This window comes from Kogia breviceps, chromosome 11 (genome assembly GCF_026419965.1).
Source record: "Kogia breviceps isolate mKogBre1 chromosome 11, mKogBre1 haplotype 1, whole genome shotgun sequence".
NCBI lineage: Eukaryota > Metazoa > Chordata > Mammalia > Artiodactyla > Physeteridae > Kogia > Kogia breviceps.
The window spans coordinates 52113309-52134096 of record NC_081320.1 but is presented as its reverse complement, the minus strand read 5'-3'; the positions used below and the strand labels follow the sequence as shown (position 1 = coordinate 52134096).

The window sequence follows — 20788 nt, the reverse complement described above, 5'->3', positions numbered from 1 at the left end:
TCAAAATTATTAACATGGCTTACAAAAAAACTGATCTGGCTGCCACCCTTTTGCCGATCTCATCAACCCCCTAATCAGCCCCCTGCCCCCCACTACAGTTTCTCCACTCCTCTTACTTTAGCTCTTACTCAGGCTCTGCTTAAATGTCACCTTCTCCTGAAAGCCCTCCCTGATTCCCCTCAATCTGTGTTACACTATTTGACAACACTTCATGTTTATAATTCCTTGTTTAATATATGCCATGCCAAATAGACTTAAGTTCTTCAAGGGCAGGAACCATGTTTATCTCATTCACTTGGAAAAGTGCCTAGAACACACTCTTAGTAGATACAAAACGTTTATGGGCCAACTGACTGAATATGCCATATTGTCTTTAAAAACATTCTCCTTAATAAGATTCAATTTGATTCTATTAAATGTGTAGTTGATTACAACTTTATAAATATGACTATCTTGTCATGAAGACTTATAATAAACATAGGCAAGAGAAAGATTTTCCATTACCTTCTTTCCTGTCACTCTTTCCCATAAGAAAATCTTCTGTATAGGGTGTCATATCCAAACGTAATGGGAAGGAAAAGTGTGTGTTCACTTTCTCTTTCATCATTGTGACCATATTAAATGTATACCTCATAGTATTGAAACTCAGAATCCGAGGCAATTTCTTAAAACATGCTCTGAAAGACAAGAACAAAATTTGTTAAAAATTATCTTTCAGAAGTACTCTAGCTATTATCAATTACATTTACACTACACTTATTTCAATATTCAATTCAGAGTAAATAATAAATAGTACTCTAAATCATGCTCTTATTAAATCTATCAATCAATCAACCTATCTATCTATCTATCTATCCCCCTCTTACATGACTTTTTCCATTCTGAAAGGACTTTCTTGTGTCTAGATAGGAAAACAAATGAAAAACCTACAGGGGACTATGGTATATGCCATGATGAAGCTATGATAGGTGCTACAGAAGCATAAAAAGGAGTCACATCATATTTCAAAGGCAAGGAGGTTTTTGGTTCAGAGTTTTCTTTTCCACCTTAAAAAAGCATTTATTTTTGTACAGCAGAATTGCAAAGCCTGACTGTATCATCTACTAGATATATGACCCTAAAAAAGTTACTTAACCTCTCAGAACTTAATTCTTGATTTGTAAATGGAAGTTAAAGTGCCTACTCCCTACTACTTTTAGAATGCTGCCTGGCAACAGCATTCAACGAGTGTTGCCTCATACTACAGCCAAAACAATAACAGCAGGAGCACCAGCAGCAGCAGAGCAAGTTAACTGGTTACCTAAATCTTATCGTATGACTTACTGCTAGTTCAGGTTTAAAAAAACTTTTTTTCAGTTTAAACAAAATACACTTAAAAACTTGGATTTATGAAAAATATGAATTTCAGGGAATAATTCTTCAGGATTTAAAACAAAATTTGTTTAAACCAAGAGCTTAGTTTCTCTTTTAAATAGGAAATTTAGGGAGTCGAGGAAGGTAGGGGAAGGATGTCACAAGCAGATGGAATAAGAAGTCTAAAAATTCATCATTATTGTTTATTTGGGAGACTGGTAAATGATGGGGTTATGAAGTATAATATAAAGAAGTCAAGATATGAAGGGCCTTGTGTGTAATGTTAGAGTATGAACTTTATCCTGACAGCTAAGAATCACTAAAGGATTTGTGGAGGGCAGTGAAACCATGCATTAAGATATAAACAGATCTGAAGAGACAACCTGAATCTAACCAGACATACCAGGTAAGACAGTTGGGAGAGCAAAGCACAGCCATCTGAATTAGGTAAAATGATTTGGGAATCTTTAGCATGTCAGCAGAGATTAATGTTATGGTGGTAGATAAAATTATTCAGGAAAGAATGAATATACTGAGAAAACCAGAGTTCAAAGACAGAACAGAGTATGATCCTTGGCCCATTTCTGTTGACACTTACTATGTTATTATAGACATCTAAAAGTATGATAAGAGTGCTAAAGGACTGAATAATACTTTGCCTGGGAGAGATGTGACAGTATTTCAAAAAAACAGTAGAATCATATTAGCCAAAATAAAGTAAGTAAAAGGTTATCAAGAATGACATATTTATTCAATAACTTTATTTATTCCAACTAAAAAGATTCTCCAAAGAACATAGCCTCTCAATGATCTTTTCTGACTCCTCACTGTATTACTCCACAGTAACAAACTTTTAAGTCTGTTTAAGTCCTTAACTTTTAGCCTAACCTAATTCTAGTCAGATGAGTTTGTCTTCTACCTGTAACTGCCTGCACAGCTTTGCTTTCTTTTGAGTACGTCCATCTACAGCTTTTCTCTCTTGCAACCAATGTGACTTCTGGAGACTGAGAAAATGAGTATCATTCTTTTCATATGCATATTTATCTAGAAAAATCTTCTATTTAGCAATTTTAAGAGAAGGCTTTTCATTCTCTGCCTTCAAACATGCTCAGAACTATTTCATGTAGAAAACTCCTGTTTGATCCCAAAGCTTTTTCTAGATTCCACATTCCTTTCTGTTTCTTATTGCCAAATTGCTAAAATGAATGATCTATATACTTCACGCCATGTACTCTGATGACCCTGCTTCTATTGCTACAACTTGGCAAAAACACATCATTAAACCACCTTTTTGAAAAATCCAATGATTTTACTCAGCTGTTATTTTTTCCTCAACTCTGTGGACTAAGTCAATTGAATGAATAACTTCTTGAAATTCTCTTCCCCATCTTCTGGGTTATCATCCTGTCCTGATTCTTCTTCTTTCCTGGCTTTGATTCTGTCACTTTTTCTTCTGTACTTTTAGGATGGCTTAGGTCTGAGTTCTTTGCCAACAGTTAAGTTCTTTCTCAGACAGATGTTCTGATGGCTTCAATCAATCACCTATGCAGATAATCCTCAAATCTAGATGTTAATCATTTGATGTCACTGTATATTACCAATCTTATTTTCTATTACGAGTAAATGCAGATCCTCTGCTTGAGGCAGGCTGGCCGAATCCCAGACTTCTTGTACTTACAAGGTTATTACTACTTCTCTGCCTCTGTTCCTAGTAACGAACTACATAAGATGCTCTTTCAATCTAATTTCAATGTTCATCGGTAGGACTGAAACATCTTTACCCAACCAACTACTCTGTCCTAAACCAACCATCTTATGGCTGGCTCTTAAGAAAAAAAATCTTTCACTTTAGAGACTCAGAGGTCTTCAGTTCATGAGTAGATTTTTTTTTTCTTTGCGGTACGCGGGCCCCTCTCACTGTTGTGGCCTCTCCCGTTGAGGAGCACAGGCTCCAGACGCACAGGCTCAGCGGCCATGGCTCATGGGCCCAGCCGCTCCGTGGCATGTGGGGTCTTCCCAGATCGGGGCACAAACCCATGTCCCCTTCATTGGCAGGCGGACTCTCAACCACTGCGTCACCAAGGAAGCCCATGAGTAGACTCTTTATCATGCCCCACTGAGTGCATGGCAGAGAGCTAAGCAATCATATAGACCTTGGTAAGTATCTGATTAATAAAAAGGAAAAAAAAATCTGAAAAGGTTTAAGAGTGCTTGAAAGTTTACTTGCATAACTGAATGAAAAATTGCTGCATAAGAATGAGTTCCAAGCAGCTGACCATAACCTTAATCACATAATTTTCATAAAAGTTTAACATTGACTTATCCTAAGTTTGTGTTTTACTTCCATTTGATGATTTATCAAAATGACGAAAATTACGTTTCAAAAAGCATACCTTTTTTCAGCTCGTACTTTCTTCCCGCAATGAGAACAAGTATACATGTTGTCACCTTCTAAAGTATCTTTAATAGTAACTTCATCAAGAGATTCCTGTGTATAAAACCACACTCAAGAGTTTCACATTATTGTTTACAGCATGCAAAAATACAAAAAGCATTAATTATAATTTGGGCAGAATGCACAGAGGAAAACATGTTTTTAAAAAGCGAACGCTTAAATTTAGTAAAAATATTGACAAGGTAGTCTGAATCTTACTACATTTTTTTAAAAACTCAAGTATTTAAATTTTGATTGGGAAAAATCAGCTTTGTGATCTACCTTTAATTCTTATTTGAGTAGCATCACAAGAAGAAAATAGGTGAAAACGTGAAAGTTAATTTTCTCTCAAGGTAACAAACATAAGCCTGCTATACACAAATAGTTAAAAGCAGAAAAAAAATTTTAAAATATATACAACATTACTCACATAAATGTTCTTCATATCAGCCACCTGGCACCTCACGGTGTAAAACTCTTCAGCAGTCTGACTAACATGTTCACAATCCTAGTCAATCAATAGCCAAAAATTGGTAAATTATCATAATAAGCTAAAATTATACATTAAGATTTCCAAAAAGCAAAGAACGGGGAGAATACTTACCAAGGATACAACATTGTTTGTAATTACACCTCCAAACAAACTTTTGACAGTATTTTTCTTTAAAAAAAATACAAACGAAAGTCAGTAATTTAAAATTGAGCAAATCTGTAAAAATTTCAAAGAAACTTGAGTATTCTGGTACTAACCAGTTCTGGAGACATTTCTTCAATTTTAGTAATCAGATCAGTAAAAAACTCTGTCATATCTTTCTGCTCCCCAGTGTTCAGAGGCTGCTTATCCATGGTGTATGTTTTACAAAAGGGTCTAGGATTATATGCTTTGCATTCACTCTCCTGTGAAAGAAAAGGCAGGCGTGGGGCAGGGGGGCGGTGAGGAGGAGGATTATAAAACAATCAAATAAATCTAGATCTCAAATAAAAATAAAAATTATCACAAGGTTATTGAATGAACAACAAAGAAACAGGTAGTAATTCTACAAAGAAAGTATGAAAATGCTCTCTTCTATTCCATTTGTTTGATTATCATTGCTTTTTCAGTTTAATAGCCTTGGTGGAGAAGATGCTTAAATGACCGTAAGTTAAGAAATTTTTATTTTTTAAGTCTAGGAATTTCTAGGAAGAAATTTGGGATTCAAAGGATGGAGGTTTGTGTTGTGAGGCATAAAATATAAAGCCTTTGCAGGGTGCATAAGCTCTCCTATCAACTGAACCTTGGTTTATTAGTAGTTTAAAATAGCAGTAAAAGTGCTTTGCCAGTTCAAATGGCATGTTCCAATTCTGTTAAAAGGAGATTATAAGTAGAATCAAGGGATAACTAACAAAAATCTTTTAATTTTGTTAAAAATCTCATTTATTAAGTCTCACAAGCTGAAATACACGGGAATAAATATGGTAAGATCTTTGTCCTCCAAATTCTAACAGGTGAGACAAGTAACTTTCAATACAAGTGCTGGTACAACAGAATTATGGTGACATGGAGATACTCTGTGGAATTTTTGGTCTCTTAGAGGACAGACTTTCTCAAGAAAACCAAGTTGATTCCTGAAGGATGATAAACGGAAGAAAATGGAGAAGAGTACTATTAGAAGAGTGCCACAGGCAGTAGGAGCAGCATAAATAACTGCACAAGCGGTGAAGCAAAAGGGCGATGGGCTTCAAAAGGCTTACAGTTACTACAGGGTGAGGTTGGATGTGGGGAGGGATAAAAAAGGAGGTTGAAGGTAAGGGGCAGAATCACAAGGGATGTGTGCCATCCTGACTGAACCTGAATACTATTCTTTTCATAATAAAGAACCACTGAAGAGTTTTAACTAGGGGAGTAATATATTAAGATTTGCTATTTTTAGAAGATTAATTACTTTTATAGTTTTGGGGGTGGAAATTAAGAAGGACAAAGAAAAATCAGTTGGAAAACCCTAAGACAAGGGGGGAGGTGTGACCTTCTGATGAAAAATGGATCAGATACAAGAAATTCTTCATAGGATAAATTAACAAAATGTAGATGACTGAAATATGACAGTTAAAATTCACTATAACAAACAACATCAGCAACTGACAAAGTCAATTTGAAAAATAAGAGTATATGGTCAGGACAAGCCAATACAAATGAACTCCAATTAACGTTTTCACCTTTGGTCAACAGGTATATCTAATTAGTTTTCCATACCCAATTCTCAAACATACCATTAAATATGTAAACATTTTTTGAAGCTCCAGGAGAGTGGTCTTGTGCTTCATATCTTCGGAATACTGTAAATTAAGAAAAAACTTTCCATTAACACGTACTGATGATGGTAAATTCGACATTCTACAAAAGAAAGTATTACAATGTGCTTAACACTGTTTTTCATTCTTTTAGCCATATGTAGGAAAAGCACAGTATTTTTTCATTAACAATTTTAGCATTTTAAAAATTGGAGTATTTTGTTCATTATACAAATATGGCCATCACTATTATGTAAGGATACTGAATAAAGAGATCTTAAAACTGCTTTCCAGATCAGCACTTTTTGGTTCAATGCTGAACAGAAGCATTTACAAGTTGGCAATTTTGCAAGAACAGAAAACACCTTTTCCACAAATAAATCCACACATTAAAGAATATATTATATTAACAAATGACATTTCACCCTCATATAGTCATATCTTTATTTTTTTCTAGAGCAGCAGATCCTTAACACTGCAGGGTACTACTGGCCAAGATCTTTGAAAGTCCTCTAAATATTCAAGGACATTAATTGAGATTCAAATTTTGAAGAAGTGGATGAATCTTGAAGACATTATGCTAAGTGAAATAAACCAGTCACAAAGGGGCTAATATTGTATGATTCCACTTATGAGGTACCTAGAGTAGTCAAATTCATAGAGACAGAAAGTAGAATAATGGCTGCAAGGGGTATGGGTGAGGGGAGAATGGGGAGTAAAGTATCTAATGGGTACAGTTTCACCTGGGGGAGGTGAAAAAATTCTGGAGATTGATGGTGGTGATGGTTGCAAACTGAGCATACTTAATACCGCAGAACTGTACACTTATACATGGTTAATAGGATAAATTTTACATTGTGCATATTCTACAAGTAAAATACATGTAGTTTTCTTTAATCTCTCTGTGAAAAATCAGAAAAGAAAATAATTCTATTCTGTAAGAATTCCTTATGTAGAGACAAGTCTAAATTTAGTTTTTAACCAAAAATACCATTTCTGAGACTCATTCAGTTAGCACATCTGATTGTTTTTTCTATTGCTACACACTAATTCCTGACAGTGCTAATGGTTAAAAGATGATCATTAAATATAAGGAAGAGAAACTACAAATTGTGGTCAAGTCACCACCTAAAAAAGAAAATCACTGAATACATGCTTCTTTGATAAGTGGTTCTATAAAATTATACAGATGGGGGCAACAAAATTTAGTCACAAAAATTTCCACATGCTAAATGAAATCAATTAATCAACTATTTCTAATAGTCAGTTAGATGATCAACATAAAAACATCAATTTAACTAAACTAAAGCCAAAAAACAAACCCACTTGAGTATACTGAGTATGCTTTAGAGACCCTGAAGCATAACTTAAACATAGTAAGGATTCACTGAAGATAAATAAAGAATTGCAATACTTTGTAAGGGGGAAAAAATGCAAAGACATCCAGATGACATGATGGAAGAAAATAAAAACCCACGTGCAAGCATAAAGAAGGACGGCCAGGGCTTCCCTGGTGGCACAGTGGTTAAGAATCCACCTGCCAATGCAGGGGACACGGGTTCGAGTCCTGGTCTGGGAAGATTCCATATGCTGCTGAGCAGCTAAGCCTGTGTGCCACAACTACTGAGCCTGTGGCTCTAGAGCCCACGAGCCACAACTACTGAAGCCGGTGTGCCTACAGCCTATGCTCTGCAACAAGAGAAGCCACCGCAATGAGAAGCCCATGCACCGCAACAAAGAGTAGCCCTGGTTCACTGCAACTAGAGAAAGCCCACACGCAGCAACGAAGACATAATGCAGCCAAAAATAAATAAATACAATAAATTTATTTTTTTTAAAAAAGGCTGCAAAAAAAAATTGTAAAAACAGTGCAGGGCTTCCCTGGTGGCGCAGTGGTTGAGAGTCCGCCTGCCAGTGTAGGGGACACGGGTTTGTGCCCTGGTCCAGGAATATCCCACATGCCGTGGAGCGGCTGGGCCCGTGAGCCATAGCTGCTGACTGAGCCTGCGCATCCGGAGCCTGTGCTCCGCAACGGGAGAGGCCATAACAGTGCGAGGCCCGCATACTGCCAAAAAAAAAGCAGTGTAGAAGGCAAACTAAAAAATAGCCCATGGTAAACAAAAAATGAAAACTACAATGCACAAGTTAACAAAAATAACATAAGCAGAGCCTACTCAAATATACTAAGCCACAACCAAATTTACTTTAGGAAAAATAAGTTCAGTGATTCTGGTACTAATTTCCTACTTTGTTTTAGGCTTTGCTTATTTTCTATATAATTAAAATTTGCATTTATTTTTACTGAAAATATCATGTTCATTTGATACACTGAGTGTGTATATTCTACAACTGTGTTTTCCTTTGATAAATAAACTATACTACAGTGTTTGAAGTAATCAATTGAAATGTAAAAATAAAATATACATAAGTTAGCTAGTAATATCAGTTTTGTCAAAAATTTTTTTAATTTAATTTAATTTAATTTATTTTTGGCTGCATTGGGTCTTTGCTGCTGTGCGTGGGCTTTCTCTAGTTGCAGCAAGTGGGAGTTACTCTTTGTTTTGGTCCGCAGGCTTCTAATTGTGGTGACTTCTCTTGTGGCGGAGCATGGGCTCTAGGCATGTGAACTTCAGTAGTTGTGGCACACAGGCTCTAGAGCGCAGGCTCAGTATTTGTGGCCAAGGGCTTAGTCGCTCCACGGCATGTGGACCTTCCTGGACCAGGGCTCAAACCCGTGTCCCCTGCAATGGCAGGTGGATTCTTAACCACTGTGCCACCAGGGAAGCCCAAAGTTTGCCAATTTTATCTCAAATTATTTTCTCAAACAATATTTTACTAAATTGAATCAAGATTTATCAATGAAATTTTAAAATTTTGTTTTATAGTTTTAATTTTTTTTTTTTTTTTTGGCTATGTTGGGTCTTCACTGCTGCACATGTGCTTTCTCTAGTTGAACCAAGTGTGGACTACTCCTCGGTGCAGTGCACAGGCTTCTCAATGCAGTGGCTTCTCTTGTTGAGGAGCACGGGCTCTAGGCACGCAGGCTTTAGTAGCTGCAGCACGCAGGCTCAGTAGTTGCAGCACGCAGGCCCTAGAGCACTTGGGCTTCAGTAGTTGTGGCGTGTGGGCTCAGTAGTTGTGGCTCACGGTCTCCAGAGTGCACACTCAGAAGTTGCGGTGCATAGGCTTAGTTGCTCCGCGGCATGTGGGATATTCCTGGACCAGGGATCGAACCCGTGTCCCCTGCATTGGCAAGAGGATTCTTAACCACTGCACCACTAGGGACATCCATATAGTTTTAATTTTTAAAGTAAGGAAAACTGTACCTTAGCAGTGAAGACAGCCTGTCTTGCTTCAGGTATCATGTAAAGTTGCTGAATAGTAGAAGCCAAGTAACAAGTAGCTCCAAGGTTAGTCAGGCCAACAAATCTACACTCAGCACGGACATCTTCATGAGGCCAGTAGTCCCATTTATAAGGTGCATGAGCTGCTGAAAAAAGAGGGAGGAAAGGATGCCCCCCCCCAAACAAACTATTAAACATAATATATTCTGCTTTCATTAACAGCCACTACATCTATTACTTATTTAGTTCATATACATAAAACATATAGTAATTTTTAAAATTGGTAAGAACACATAGTAAAACTAACTCATTCCTAAATAGTCAAAGGACTGCCAAAACTTGTCTTTACTTGGCACTAAATTATTTAACCCAAATATGCCAAAGTATTTCACATATCTCTAAAAAGTCCATCACAACTGTTTTTTCCCCCAAAACTAATGTTTACTTTTTAACTTCAGTATGTCCTAGCAACAAGTTTATGATGTTAAAATGTATGAATGGTGAATTCTTTCTTTAAATCATGCCCACCAAAATCTCATTTCTACAAACAAAATTTAGAAAGGTTAAAGGAAAAGAAGAATGCTCACACTGCATGTGTTGTGCCATAACCCAGTTATGTATTAATCTGTAGTTTTCAACAGATCCCTTTACCATCTCCACTAACAAATCATAAGCAGCAGCTCTCGAAGAATGTGATTTGCACTTTGGCTGTTGTCTATCTTTTAGACTAGGCAACAAAAACAGGAGATTGAAGATATCTCTTAAAAATTCCTGGAACAAAAAAGAAAGACCAAGTATATTATCTAAACTTGGAAATTAACTATAGTCCAAATAAAATAAGTTACATAGAGTAAAATGGACTATACAACAATCTATAATTTATTAAAAGACTGTTTTAAAATTTAAAGGAGCATCATATACCATCATCTGAAAGTATTCCCAATGTTCATTTCTCTTAGGGAAAATGGAATGGGGGGAGGAGCTTCACCTTCACTCTTCTCTCCCTCTTGATACCTTATAGCTCATTCTTAGAGTCCCACCTACAATGCTATTATTTTCCACTCCATTCAGTGACCAAACGTGTTAGCTCAGGACTCATTACTCCCTACCTCGAATGCCTCTGCATTTACTTAAGTTTCTCCTTACTTCACTCTAATAATTAAAATAGCAGTAGCAGCCAAAGCAGCAACTTACCCATAATGAGCACTCAGAAGTGCAAGATATTATTCAAAGGCCTCAAAACAAAACAAAAAAGGTTAAGCATCTCGCCTGGAGTCAGATTTGGCAGGTGCTATACTAAGGATTTAGAACACCAAGCTCTTAACTTCAATACCAGTGAAGTTCAAACTGAGATGCAAGGCTTTACCATTCTAGATATACTTTTCCATAAATTTAATCTGAATGAGAAAGGGCCACCTTTCCCACTTGTTCTTTAATTGGTCCTTTGCTATTATTCCAAAGAAAGTTATCTCCCTCACCCATTTCAATCGCAAGTACTACAACAGTACATTTTTCTGGGGTACAGAACCTTCTGGGGTACTGTAAAGAAAAGAGGTAATATTGTTAAGACCAAGACTCTGCTATCCTTAGAAAGGCTGCATTGTAAAATTGGCTCCTGGCTGTCACCTGAACACCTGAATGGTCAACAGTTCCCTCCTCTGTTATAAAACTTTCCATAAATGATAAAAGTGGCTCACTGTAACAATTTGTATTTCGTTTATGCAGAATACCTGCTTTCTATCTGAGAGTCTGGAATTTCATTGACTGTGGTCAGTTATGCAGGTACTATGTGCCTACATGACCCACCCCCTGATAAAACCCCTGGACTCTTAGGCTGAAGAGAGCATCCCTGGTAGACAACACCTCACACATGTTGTCACACTCATTGCTGGGGGGATTAAGCATGTCCTATGTAACTCCACTGGGAGGGGACTCTCAGAAGGGCATACCTCATTTCCACCACCCTTGGCCCCATGCTTTTTCTTTTGCTGATTTCATTTTCTATTATTTTGCTGTAATAAAGCTTTGTCATGAATACAATTACACGCTGAGTCCTTTTGAGTCCTTCTAGTGAATCACTGAATCTGGGAGTGGTCTAGGGAACCTCTGACACAGGTACCAAATGAAGGACAATTCAGAATATTTTCCCATTAATGACCTCACCTCCTCCATCTCATTACTGTCAAAGAGAGTACAGTGCATAGTTCCTGACTTGGCAAAGAAAGGTACATTTGCCTAAGAAATACTGAAGGTGGATAGAGGCTTATTTTATATAGTTGACAGACTGACAGTAAGATTATGTCTTGTCTATTCTATAATTCAGAGGTGAGATGACTGTCTTGGAGACACAGAGTAACATATTTACATGAACTGGAAAATAAAGTCACTCACTCAAACAGAAATAGAATTAGCAAATAACTAGTTTAACAATGAACTACCTTTGCTAATCAGTTTAGATCTAGAAACTGAATGAGCTAAATAACCACAGCTCCAAAGTTTTGACAAAATATATTTAAAGCCTGTAATAAAAATATTTTATTGAAACATTAGGATTGGTAAAAGCATGCTGAAATGAACAATATTTTTATTTTCCTCACTCTGAGTTTACCAGGAAAGCAGGTGTCCTTAAGTGAAAGAGTAACATATATATTAACATATCCATTTGATAAATAATGGTACAGCCATTTTAGTATACTTCACAGAAAGAAGAACCTCAAACTGATACCTGAGAGAATATTAAAAATAATTTCTGATGATAGAGTGTGATCTTTGACATGTAATTCAGAAGAAATTCAAAGAGTTAAATAACACTGTTAAAACAGAACATTCCTACTGCAAACAGTGTGTAAACACCGTTTCTCACTGTGGTTTCTCACCGTAAAACAATGTGAAACAAGGTTTCTCACAACTTCTATCTATAGAAATATAAAGCAGGAAGAGAATGAATACATGGTCATTCTAGCTTAATAAGGAATATCCATCTACAACTATATGAATTAATTTTAAAAGCCACATACCCTTGTTAATGCATAATTTTCAATAAAATTTCATTTTTAATGTTTCATATTACTTGGCAAAATTCAAAGTCTATTTACATTGCTTTGAGTGCCCATGTCCAAATACATGTAATGTAATGATAATTAAATATGGAAGAAATTTAAGACATCATGTAGTCATAGGAAATAACTATTTTTATCAATTTAAACAATACTCTGGAAATAATATCCTTTAAAAATACTTAAAGCTAGGATAAACTGTACAATGCAGGGAATGTAGCCAATATTTTATAATGACTATAAATGGAGTATAACTTTTATGTATTTATTTTTTTCTGTAAGTGCTATATTTTAAAGATCTTCTTGGACTCATTGTTCTCAACCAAAACAAATAAATTTTAATGTTTTCTTTTCCTTTTCTCTTCTTTTCTAAATGGAGTATAACTTTTAAAAATTGTGAATCACTATGATGTTCACCTGTAACTTATATACTGTACATCAACTTCAATTTAAAAAAGTACTTAAACTTGAAAAAAATCTAGAAACTTCTTAAAATTAAAAAATCTGTGACAGGACACCTAGGTTTTCCAAAATTCTTTAAAGAATATGTGAGCAATAAATGTTTGAAGACCACTTCAAAGAAAGTTTGAAAAAGTATGCTGCCTCTCAATCTATTACCAGATTTATTGTTAAAGCTTATTTCTGACATTATTTGACTGATCAAAAACTTGAAAGGCCCCCCTTTTAAATTATAAAAGTAATGCTTTTATTTTATTGTACATATAAAAATAACCTCCTGTGACCACAACAGATGGCCACCTAGTTTCCCCAAATTACCTCCTCTGTATTTCCTCAAGCTCAAGCCAAATTGAACTAATCATTCAATATCCTGCACATACTCAGTGTTTTCCTAGGACTGATTTTTCATTCATACTCTTTTCTGTGACTTAAATGTTTCCCTTGCTTTTCTACTTAAGGATTTTATCCTGGTTACAAAAGCTTTAGCTTCTTCAAAGCCTTTCCTAATCCCATCAATACTATCTGATCTTCCATACCTCTGATCATATCCCTATAATGGCTCTTATTTTTTTTACCATGAATTACAAATATCATGAGCAGTCATGGTATTATTTGTGAAGGTACATACGAATTTTGCATAAGGCAGACTTCTCAATAATTACGGGTTGAACAAATGAACCATTAGATTGTCAGTTCTTAAGAATCAGGACTGAGTCTTAATCATCCTTTGTTCAACATATATTTGTTAGGTACTATACAAGGTAGTAGAAGAGTGGGGTTTATACTCTTAAAGGGGAATTAGAAGAAGGGAGGAGGGAGTAGAAGAGAGGAAGAGGAGGAAAGAGGAAGCAGGGAGGTGGGAGAGGAGAGGAAGGAGAGGAAGCAGCAGCAACAGTAATGGTGGTGATGGTGGTGGTGAGGGAGACCATATGTGGCCTGGCAAGCCTAAAATATTTACTATAAGTCTCTTTATGGAAAACAGTTACTCCTTGATAAATTTAGATGAAATGTTTAAATATTAATAAATAATAAAGTAAAATCATTACAGTAGAACAGGTATTTTTAGTATCTTGGTGATAAGGATGACTTCTTAATAATACAACAATACCAACTGCCTTATGCACCTGCACTTGGATACCGAATTGACATTTCAAATTTAACATGTCCAAAACAGAACTACTGATTTTGATACCCGATCCCCCCTAATCTTATCTATCCTAAATTTTCCCTTTCTTAGTAAATGGCATTATCGTTCACTTAGTTTCTCAGGCTTAAAATTGAGAAGTCATTCCTGATTAGTTTCTCTCTCTCCCACCTCATAATCTTCCCAAAATTTAAGTCTTGTGAACTCTATCTTCAATAAATATCCTAAGTACAACCACTTTTCATCATCATCTCTCTGCAAAACTTCTTAACTGGACCCCTAACCCTCACACTTGCCCTCCTAGTTCTCTACCTGTAGTCTATATCTCCCCCTAGAACATGAGTAAAGCTTTGAAAATGTTAATTCAGATCACATACCTCTCCTACAAAAAAGCTTCTAAAGGTTTCTGATCTCACCAAAAACACAATGGGAAAATTTTGACTACACGAACATTAAAACCTTCTCAATAAACAACTAGTAGTAAACAATAAACAATAAAAACAACTATTATTTAACACCTCTGGAGGTTCTAGACAAAATTAGGTGAAAGAACAGAGAAAGTTAAGACTTAAAAATGAAGGAGTAAAAAAATTACTTGAAGACAATAAACTAAAAACAAATGAAAAATCAAAGACAATACTGCAGATAAACACAAAGATAACTGAGAAAAAAATTCTACAAACAGTAAGTGAACTTAAGGTGGCCTGCAACAAATTCACACACAAAAATCCTTACTCCACATAAACATCTCATCAGAAAACAAAACAGAAGAAAAGAGTGCATTTATGATACCTAACAAAGAAAACCCCTAGGAATAACTTTATTTAAAAATTCCTAAAATTCAAATTCTAAATGAAAACATTAAATTGGAAAACACAACACTGGTCTTCTATAAATAAGAAGACAAATCCTGTTCTTGTATAGGCTATTTAATATAATTTCAATTTTTCTATATCAATCCATAAATTTAACAGCACCCCAATTTAAAAAGTATGAGAATTTTAATTTCTGAAAGAATGAGACACACTGATTCTAAAGTTTGTGTGGAAAAATAAACAACCGGGACAATTCTGAAAAGGAGCAATAATGAAGATAGACCATCTCTACAAGATAGTAACTAAAAACTGTGAATCTACTTAGTCAGGATATGATATTGGTGAATGAACAGATCTGTAGAGTGAAAAAGAAAGTCCAGAAATAAATCCAAGTACATATGCCAATTTCCTTCATACAAAAATTCTACAAATTATCAAGAAACGGACCATGTATTACGTGAAAGGAAAATGAGGACAGGATTTGAGCAGGTCAGAGAAAAGATAATACAAATAAATGGCTTCCAAACACATGAAAAGAAGCTCAACCTTACTCATACTTACAAAAAAATGAAAAATAAAACTAAGAGAATGGTTTCCACTTATCAGACTGGCAGAAATTAAATTTGATAATACACTGGGTTGGTAGGAATGTGGGAAAAACAGCACTTGGTTCACAGACATTGTAGGTGGGACCATAAATCAGTTCAGCCTCCACAGAGAGCATCATAGTTATTCTGACCAAAATCACAAAGGTACATACCTCATAAACCAGCAGTTCTACTTCTAGAATTTTTTCCTACAGATTTCCTAAATGATGGATGTATAAACATTTTCCCTGCAATATCACTTATAGTAGTGTAAGGTAATGCTCAACATTAGGAAGCTAGTAAGATATATCACATTTTTCCAGAAAAAGAATATTATGCAGTTGTTATGAAGAATGAATTAACTCTCTATATATTGATATGAAGAATCTATAAGGTAGGTGATAAAGCATATTACAGAACAGTGTATTTAAGGTTTTAACACCTGCAGACAGTATTGCTTAGTGGTTAGAAGCTTGGTCAAGTAAAGAGTCTTGCGTGTCCCCAGTGAAGCAAGTTGTTTAACCTGTCTGTGCCTTAGTTTCATCGTCTGTCAAAATGGCGTCTAGTGACAGTATCCACCTTACAAGGGCTCAAAAATTTTGCCTAAGATAATCAACTGTATAAATCAATAAACAAAAGAAAGAAGGAAAAAAAAACAAGTGGTCTTAAAAAAATACAAATAATGAAGACAAAACTTTTGGAAATATTTCCTGCACATATGTGACAGGAAGAGAGTTGATATTTTCAAAATAAAGAACTTCCAAAAATAAATAAGAAAAATGACAAAAGAATACATGCAGATTATGAACAGAAAATTGCAAGTTAACACAAGTGGACGATACATATATGAAAAGACACTCATCTTCAACAATAACCAAGGAAATAAAACTAAAATAGTGAGAGTGGCAAAGACTTGCCATGTAAGGATTGTGGGGATGTCTGAGAAAGTGGCATTCTTACACAGTGTAGCTGGGAGTATAAACTGATAGAGCCTTTTGTAAATTGATGTATTCTGATTAAAATGAATCAAATTTACTCTTAAGAATTTATATGAGTATACAATGGAACAGGTATACAAAGATGTGCCCTGCAGTTTTTTTTCTTACAACTACCAACAACATAAATGTTAATAAAGATTAACTTTTTAATGTATTCAACTTTTTAATGTATTTTCTCTTTTTTGATGGATTCATTTCAACTTTTTAATGTATTTTCTCTTTTTTGATGGATTCATTTTAAATGAAGAACACAAATCACAGGATATTTACGTAATATAAATTATATACCTATGTATTTAATATAGCCATAGAAAGTCCTGGAAGGCCATTACCAAAATATAATATGAAATTAAAATATATAATAGGAATATTTTTGTCAGCAGTACCTAAAAATTTTTTTCTTTAAAATGACTTTTGCTTTACAGTGATATGTTATCAGAAATATCAATTAATACATTTATATTTTGGAATAAAAGTTACATATTGGTTTATATAATGTAAGACTTCAACCAGCAAGACTATAAATAAATTCCCAGTGAGTGTAACAGAAAAGACTATAAATTCCCAGTGAGTGTAACAGAAAAATTTTTAAAGATCCAGGAGAAAACCCACATAACAGGGCTTTGTGAAATAAGGGTAGCAGCACAGATTTAAGACAGCTAAGACTGTCACCTTAAGTTTATCTTAAGAATCCCTGAGCCTATGCTCATGGGGACAATCTTCCATTCTTTTGGTTATTCCTGTGTTTCCTAACACAATCAGTAACCTCAAGAAAACAATCCTCCAAACCATAACTAACTTCCCTTAATGAAGGCAATGACAAAAGTGCCAATGACAGTAAATAACATAATCTAAAGAGAAATTAGACATTTGTTGGTATAGAGTTATTAGGTGTTATCAAAGAGTCAATTATAGATTTTACATCAAATGGGCCTTTAAGAAATGAAACCAATAAGTACTCTAAAATGACTACTTATTAATTCCATTGTGTTGTTACTAATTCAAAATATTCAATTCTATAAAAATCTACAATTAAGCAGAGACTGCCTCTCTATATACAGTCATAGTAATTAATACTTGTTCTGCATTCTAAAAACAAGGCTAAGATTCATATTTCTAGGATTCATCTTATTCAAAGTTCACTGTTCCCGCCAGTAATAAAGTTCTGATAAACTTCATGTTTGCATGTTTAAGGAAATTTAACATATCCACATATAAGGAAACAATATAAAAAAGTTCAATCTTATTTCATATAAATACTTGGATGTCTTACTACCAACCTGTCCTTCCCTTGAAAATTTAAAGGGTGGTTTGTGTTTAATAACACTTGTTGCAAGCCTTAGGAGTCCTGTAAGCCCATCATCTTCTATATTACCATCTTGATGATCAAGGATCTCCCTGCTACAAAAAAGAATACAAACAAAACAAGACAGTTCATAAAATTACATTCTTTATCTTTTCTCAACAATATAACTGTCAATTTCACATCAAATTTTACCTTCGAATACAGTCAGCTAAATGCCGTGCCAAAGCATCCAGGTCAAGGAGTGTTGTCTTAATACAAAGAGAAAATACAAAATTCAAACACAGATTTTTATGTTCACTATTTCAGATATTATTAAAACAAAAAATCCTTTCCTTTTAAGTAACAAGAATTTGGTTCTCCACATTTATTAACATGCCAATTAAATTATAAATAATATAACTACTCTTTACTTACACATGATGTCAATAAAATTATATTTATAAACACATCACTGATAGTCCTTCAAAAAAGAATCAATGAAATATTGCTGGTAAAATTATGAGTCAAGGTAATTTAACAAGACACTAGGTTTGACTTATTTTTTCTTTAACAATTTTACTGAGATGTAATTAACATATCATACAATTCACCAAGTTTCATTTCTAATACCACTTTTAGAAATAAACGCACAGTTCATTTCAGAGATCTTTAATTCTCACTATAACTGAGCAACAGAATTAAAACAGATTTCATAAAATAGAACTTAATTTAAGAGGATTCTGGGGAATTCCCTGGCGGTCCAGTGGTGGTTAGGATTCCATGCTTTCACCACCAAGGGTGCAGGCTCAATCCCTGGTGGGGGAACTAACATCCCACAAGCCACATGGTGTGGCCAAAAAAAAAAAAGAGGATTCTCAAAGAAATTCAGATCACTAAGTAGGAAAATTACTTTGACTAGCAAGCAAGAATATTAAATTCATACTTAAAATAGGCAACCACAGGTTTAAAAAAAAATGTCTATCTGGAATCAACATTTTATGGATAAAGTCAAATACATTAAGATATGTTCGGTGGGGGAGGGAGGACTGGAATTGGTAGTCAAAAGATATGATACATAAGTACTAAGGATGTAATACACAACATGATAAATATAATTAACACTGCTGTATATTTTATATATATATATATATATATATATATATAAAGTTATTGAGGACTCCCCTGGTGGCACAGTGGTTAAGAATCTGCCTGTCAATGCAGGGGACATGGGTTTGAGCCCTGGTCCGGGAAGCTCTCATCACATGCTGTGGAGCAACTAAGCCTGTGTGTCACAACTACTAAGCCTGTGCTCTAGAGCCCGTAAGCCACAACTACTGAAGCCCGGGAGCCTAGAGCCCATGCTCTGCGACAAGAGAAGCCACCACAATGAGAAGCCTGCGCACCACAACAGAGTAGCCACAGCTCGCCACAACCAGAGAAAGCTCATGTGCAGCAACGAAGACCCAACGCAGCCAAAAAAAATAAAAATAACAAAATTAATTAATTAATTTTTAAAAAAAAGTTGTTGAGAGAGTAAAGTACTCATCACGAGGAAAAAATATTTTTTTCCATTTCTTTAATTTTATATAAATATGAGATGATGTTCACTATACTTATTGTGGTAATCATTTCATGATATGTGTAAGTCAAGTCATTATGCTATATACCTTAAACTTACACAGTGCTGTATGCCAATTATAACTCAATAAAACTGGAAGAAAAAATTAAAACATGTTCAATTTTTATAATTATTTCTTAAATGAAAAGTAGAATAAGAATTCAGATGTAAACTGTTCCTTAAAAGTAGGACGTTCAAACATGATAGGATTCTTAAAATATAAAGTGTATATAATGGACTCTGATGGAAATACATGAAAAAAAAATTGACAGAAAAGGTTTCCTAAATATTTAAATGTATCTTTTTCAAGCATTCCCCATTTTTCTGAGATCAATTAGATGTATTTTAGCTTACTAAATTTATAAAAAGAAAAAATAAAAGTTTTTATGTGGCAAGTTTGTCTTTGAAATAAACTTGTTTTAAGTATTTCTTTGGACAAAAGTATATTTTAGTCTCATAAGAAAATTAGTAGATCAGCAAACTGATAGTGTTTCTTTAGCTTAAAGTAATTTCTATTTGAATTGCAACTTTATTTTATATTCCCAGAATCCACTTGCTACTATAGAAAGCTGTATATTTAAAGTTTAAGTTTCACATTCCAAGTAAGATTTTATATCCACAAATCTTAAAAGACACAGGAAACTACTTGTAAGTACCAAATGAAGACATTTCAACTAAGGTCAGAGTAAAAAGAAGAAAGAAATTAGAGCAGAACAAAAAGGTACAAATACAGTAGAAAAATTATGACATTTTCAACTCATTACAGATTGACAAAAATATCCTTAATGATAACGACCTATAAATTCATGAACATACAAGTGCATAATTCATCTCTATTATATTAACAAGTTAATGTATAACTTTCTGAACATACCTGACTAGCATCCTTTATATGTATGTTGTCAACTAATTTGCACAACAACCAAAAATATTCTTTACATCCAGGTTTTAACATTGGTTCTTCTTCATAATCATCTATCTATTAAAAAAAATTTAAACTTTGTGAAAACAGTTTAAAAGGGGAAAATAACTTAAAATTATAATACATTTTAAAAACTACAAGCTTTATAAAAAAAATTAAATCCCTATAAACTAAACAGTTTTCAAAATTTAACCCCCCAAAATGGAGAGAATATTCCTAGTGTCTGTAAAATTAGAACAACTGTGTATGTAAGTGAATAATAAGAGAACTTTCAAAAAAAACAGTACTCTGAAATTCCTTATAACCTACTTGGAAAAGATATGAATAATGTATAATACTAAATAATGTAGTGCCAACGAAAAATTCAATGAAAATATGGAAACAAAAGAAACCTACAGAAAATGAGTATATATAAATCTACCCACATACAATGGTCTATTATAGTTTTGAAAGCTGAAAAATAAAGAACACATTACATTTCTTACATAGTCAATGACAGACAGTA

General features: G+C 34.4%; 1 protein-coding gene across 5 annotated transcripts in view; it reads right to left on the bottom strand.

The window, feature by feature from the left end:
- The window catches only part of USP34 (ubiquitin specific peptidase 34), a 238339-nt gene that overhangs the window by 50385 nt on the left and 167166 nt on the right, over positions 1-20788 (bottom strand). For all 5 annotated transcript variants that reach the window (XM_059079238.2, XM_059079242.2, XM_067007549.1 and 2 more), the window contains 11 exons: positions 20236-20340; positions 17957-18012; positions 17739-17859; positions 9987-10170; positions 9382-9542; positions 6035-6100; positions 4538-4684; positions 4392-4448; positions 4218-4295; positions 3747-3841; positions 505-677 (listed from right to left, as the gene is read on the bottom strand). In XM_059079238.2, coding sequence (XP_058935221.1) covers positions 505-677; positions 3747-3841; positions 4218-4295; positions 4392-4448; positions 4538-4684; positions 6035-6100; positions 9382-9542; positions 9987-10170; positions 17739-17859; positions 17957-18012; positions 20236-20340 — 1243 coding nt within the window. The remainder of the gene's footprint in view (positions 1-504; positions 678-3746; positions 3842-4217; positions 4296-4391; positions 4449-4537; positions 4685-6034; positions 6101-9381; positions 9543-9986; positions 10171-17738; positions 17860-17956; positions 18013-20235; positions 20341-20788) is intronic.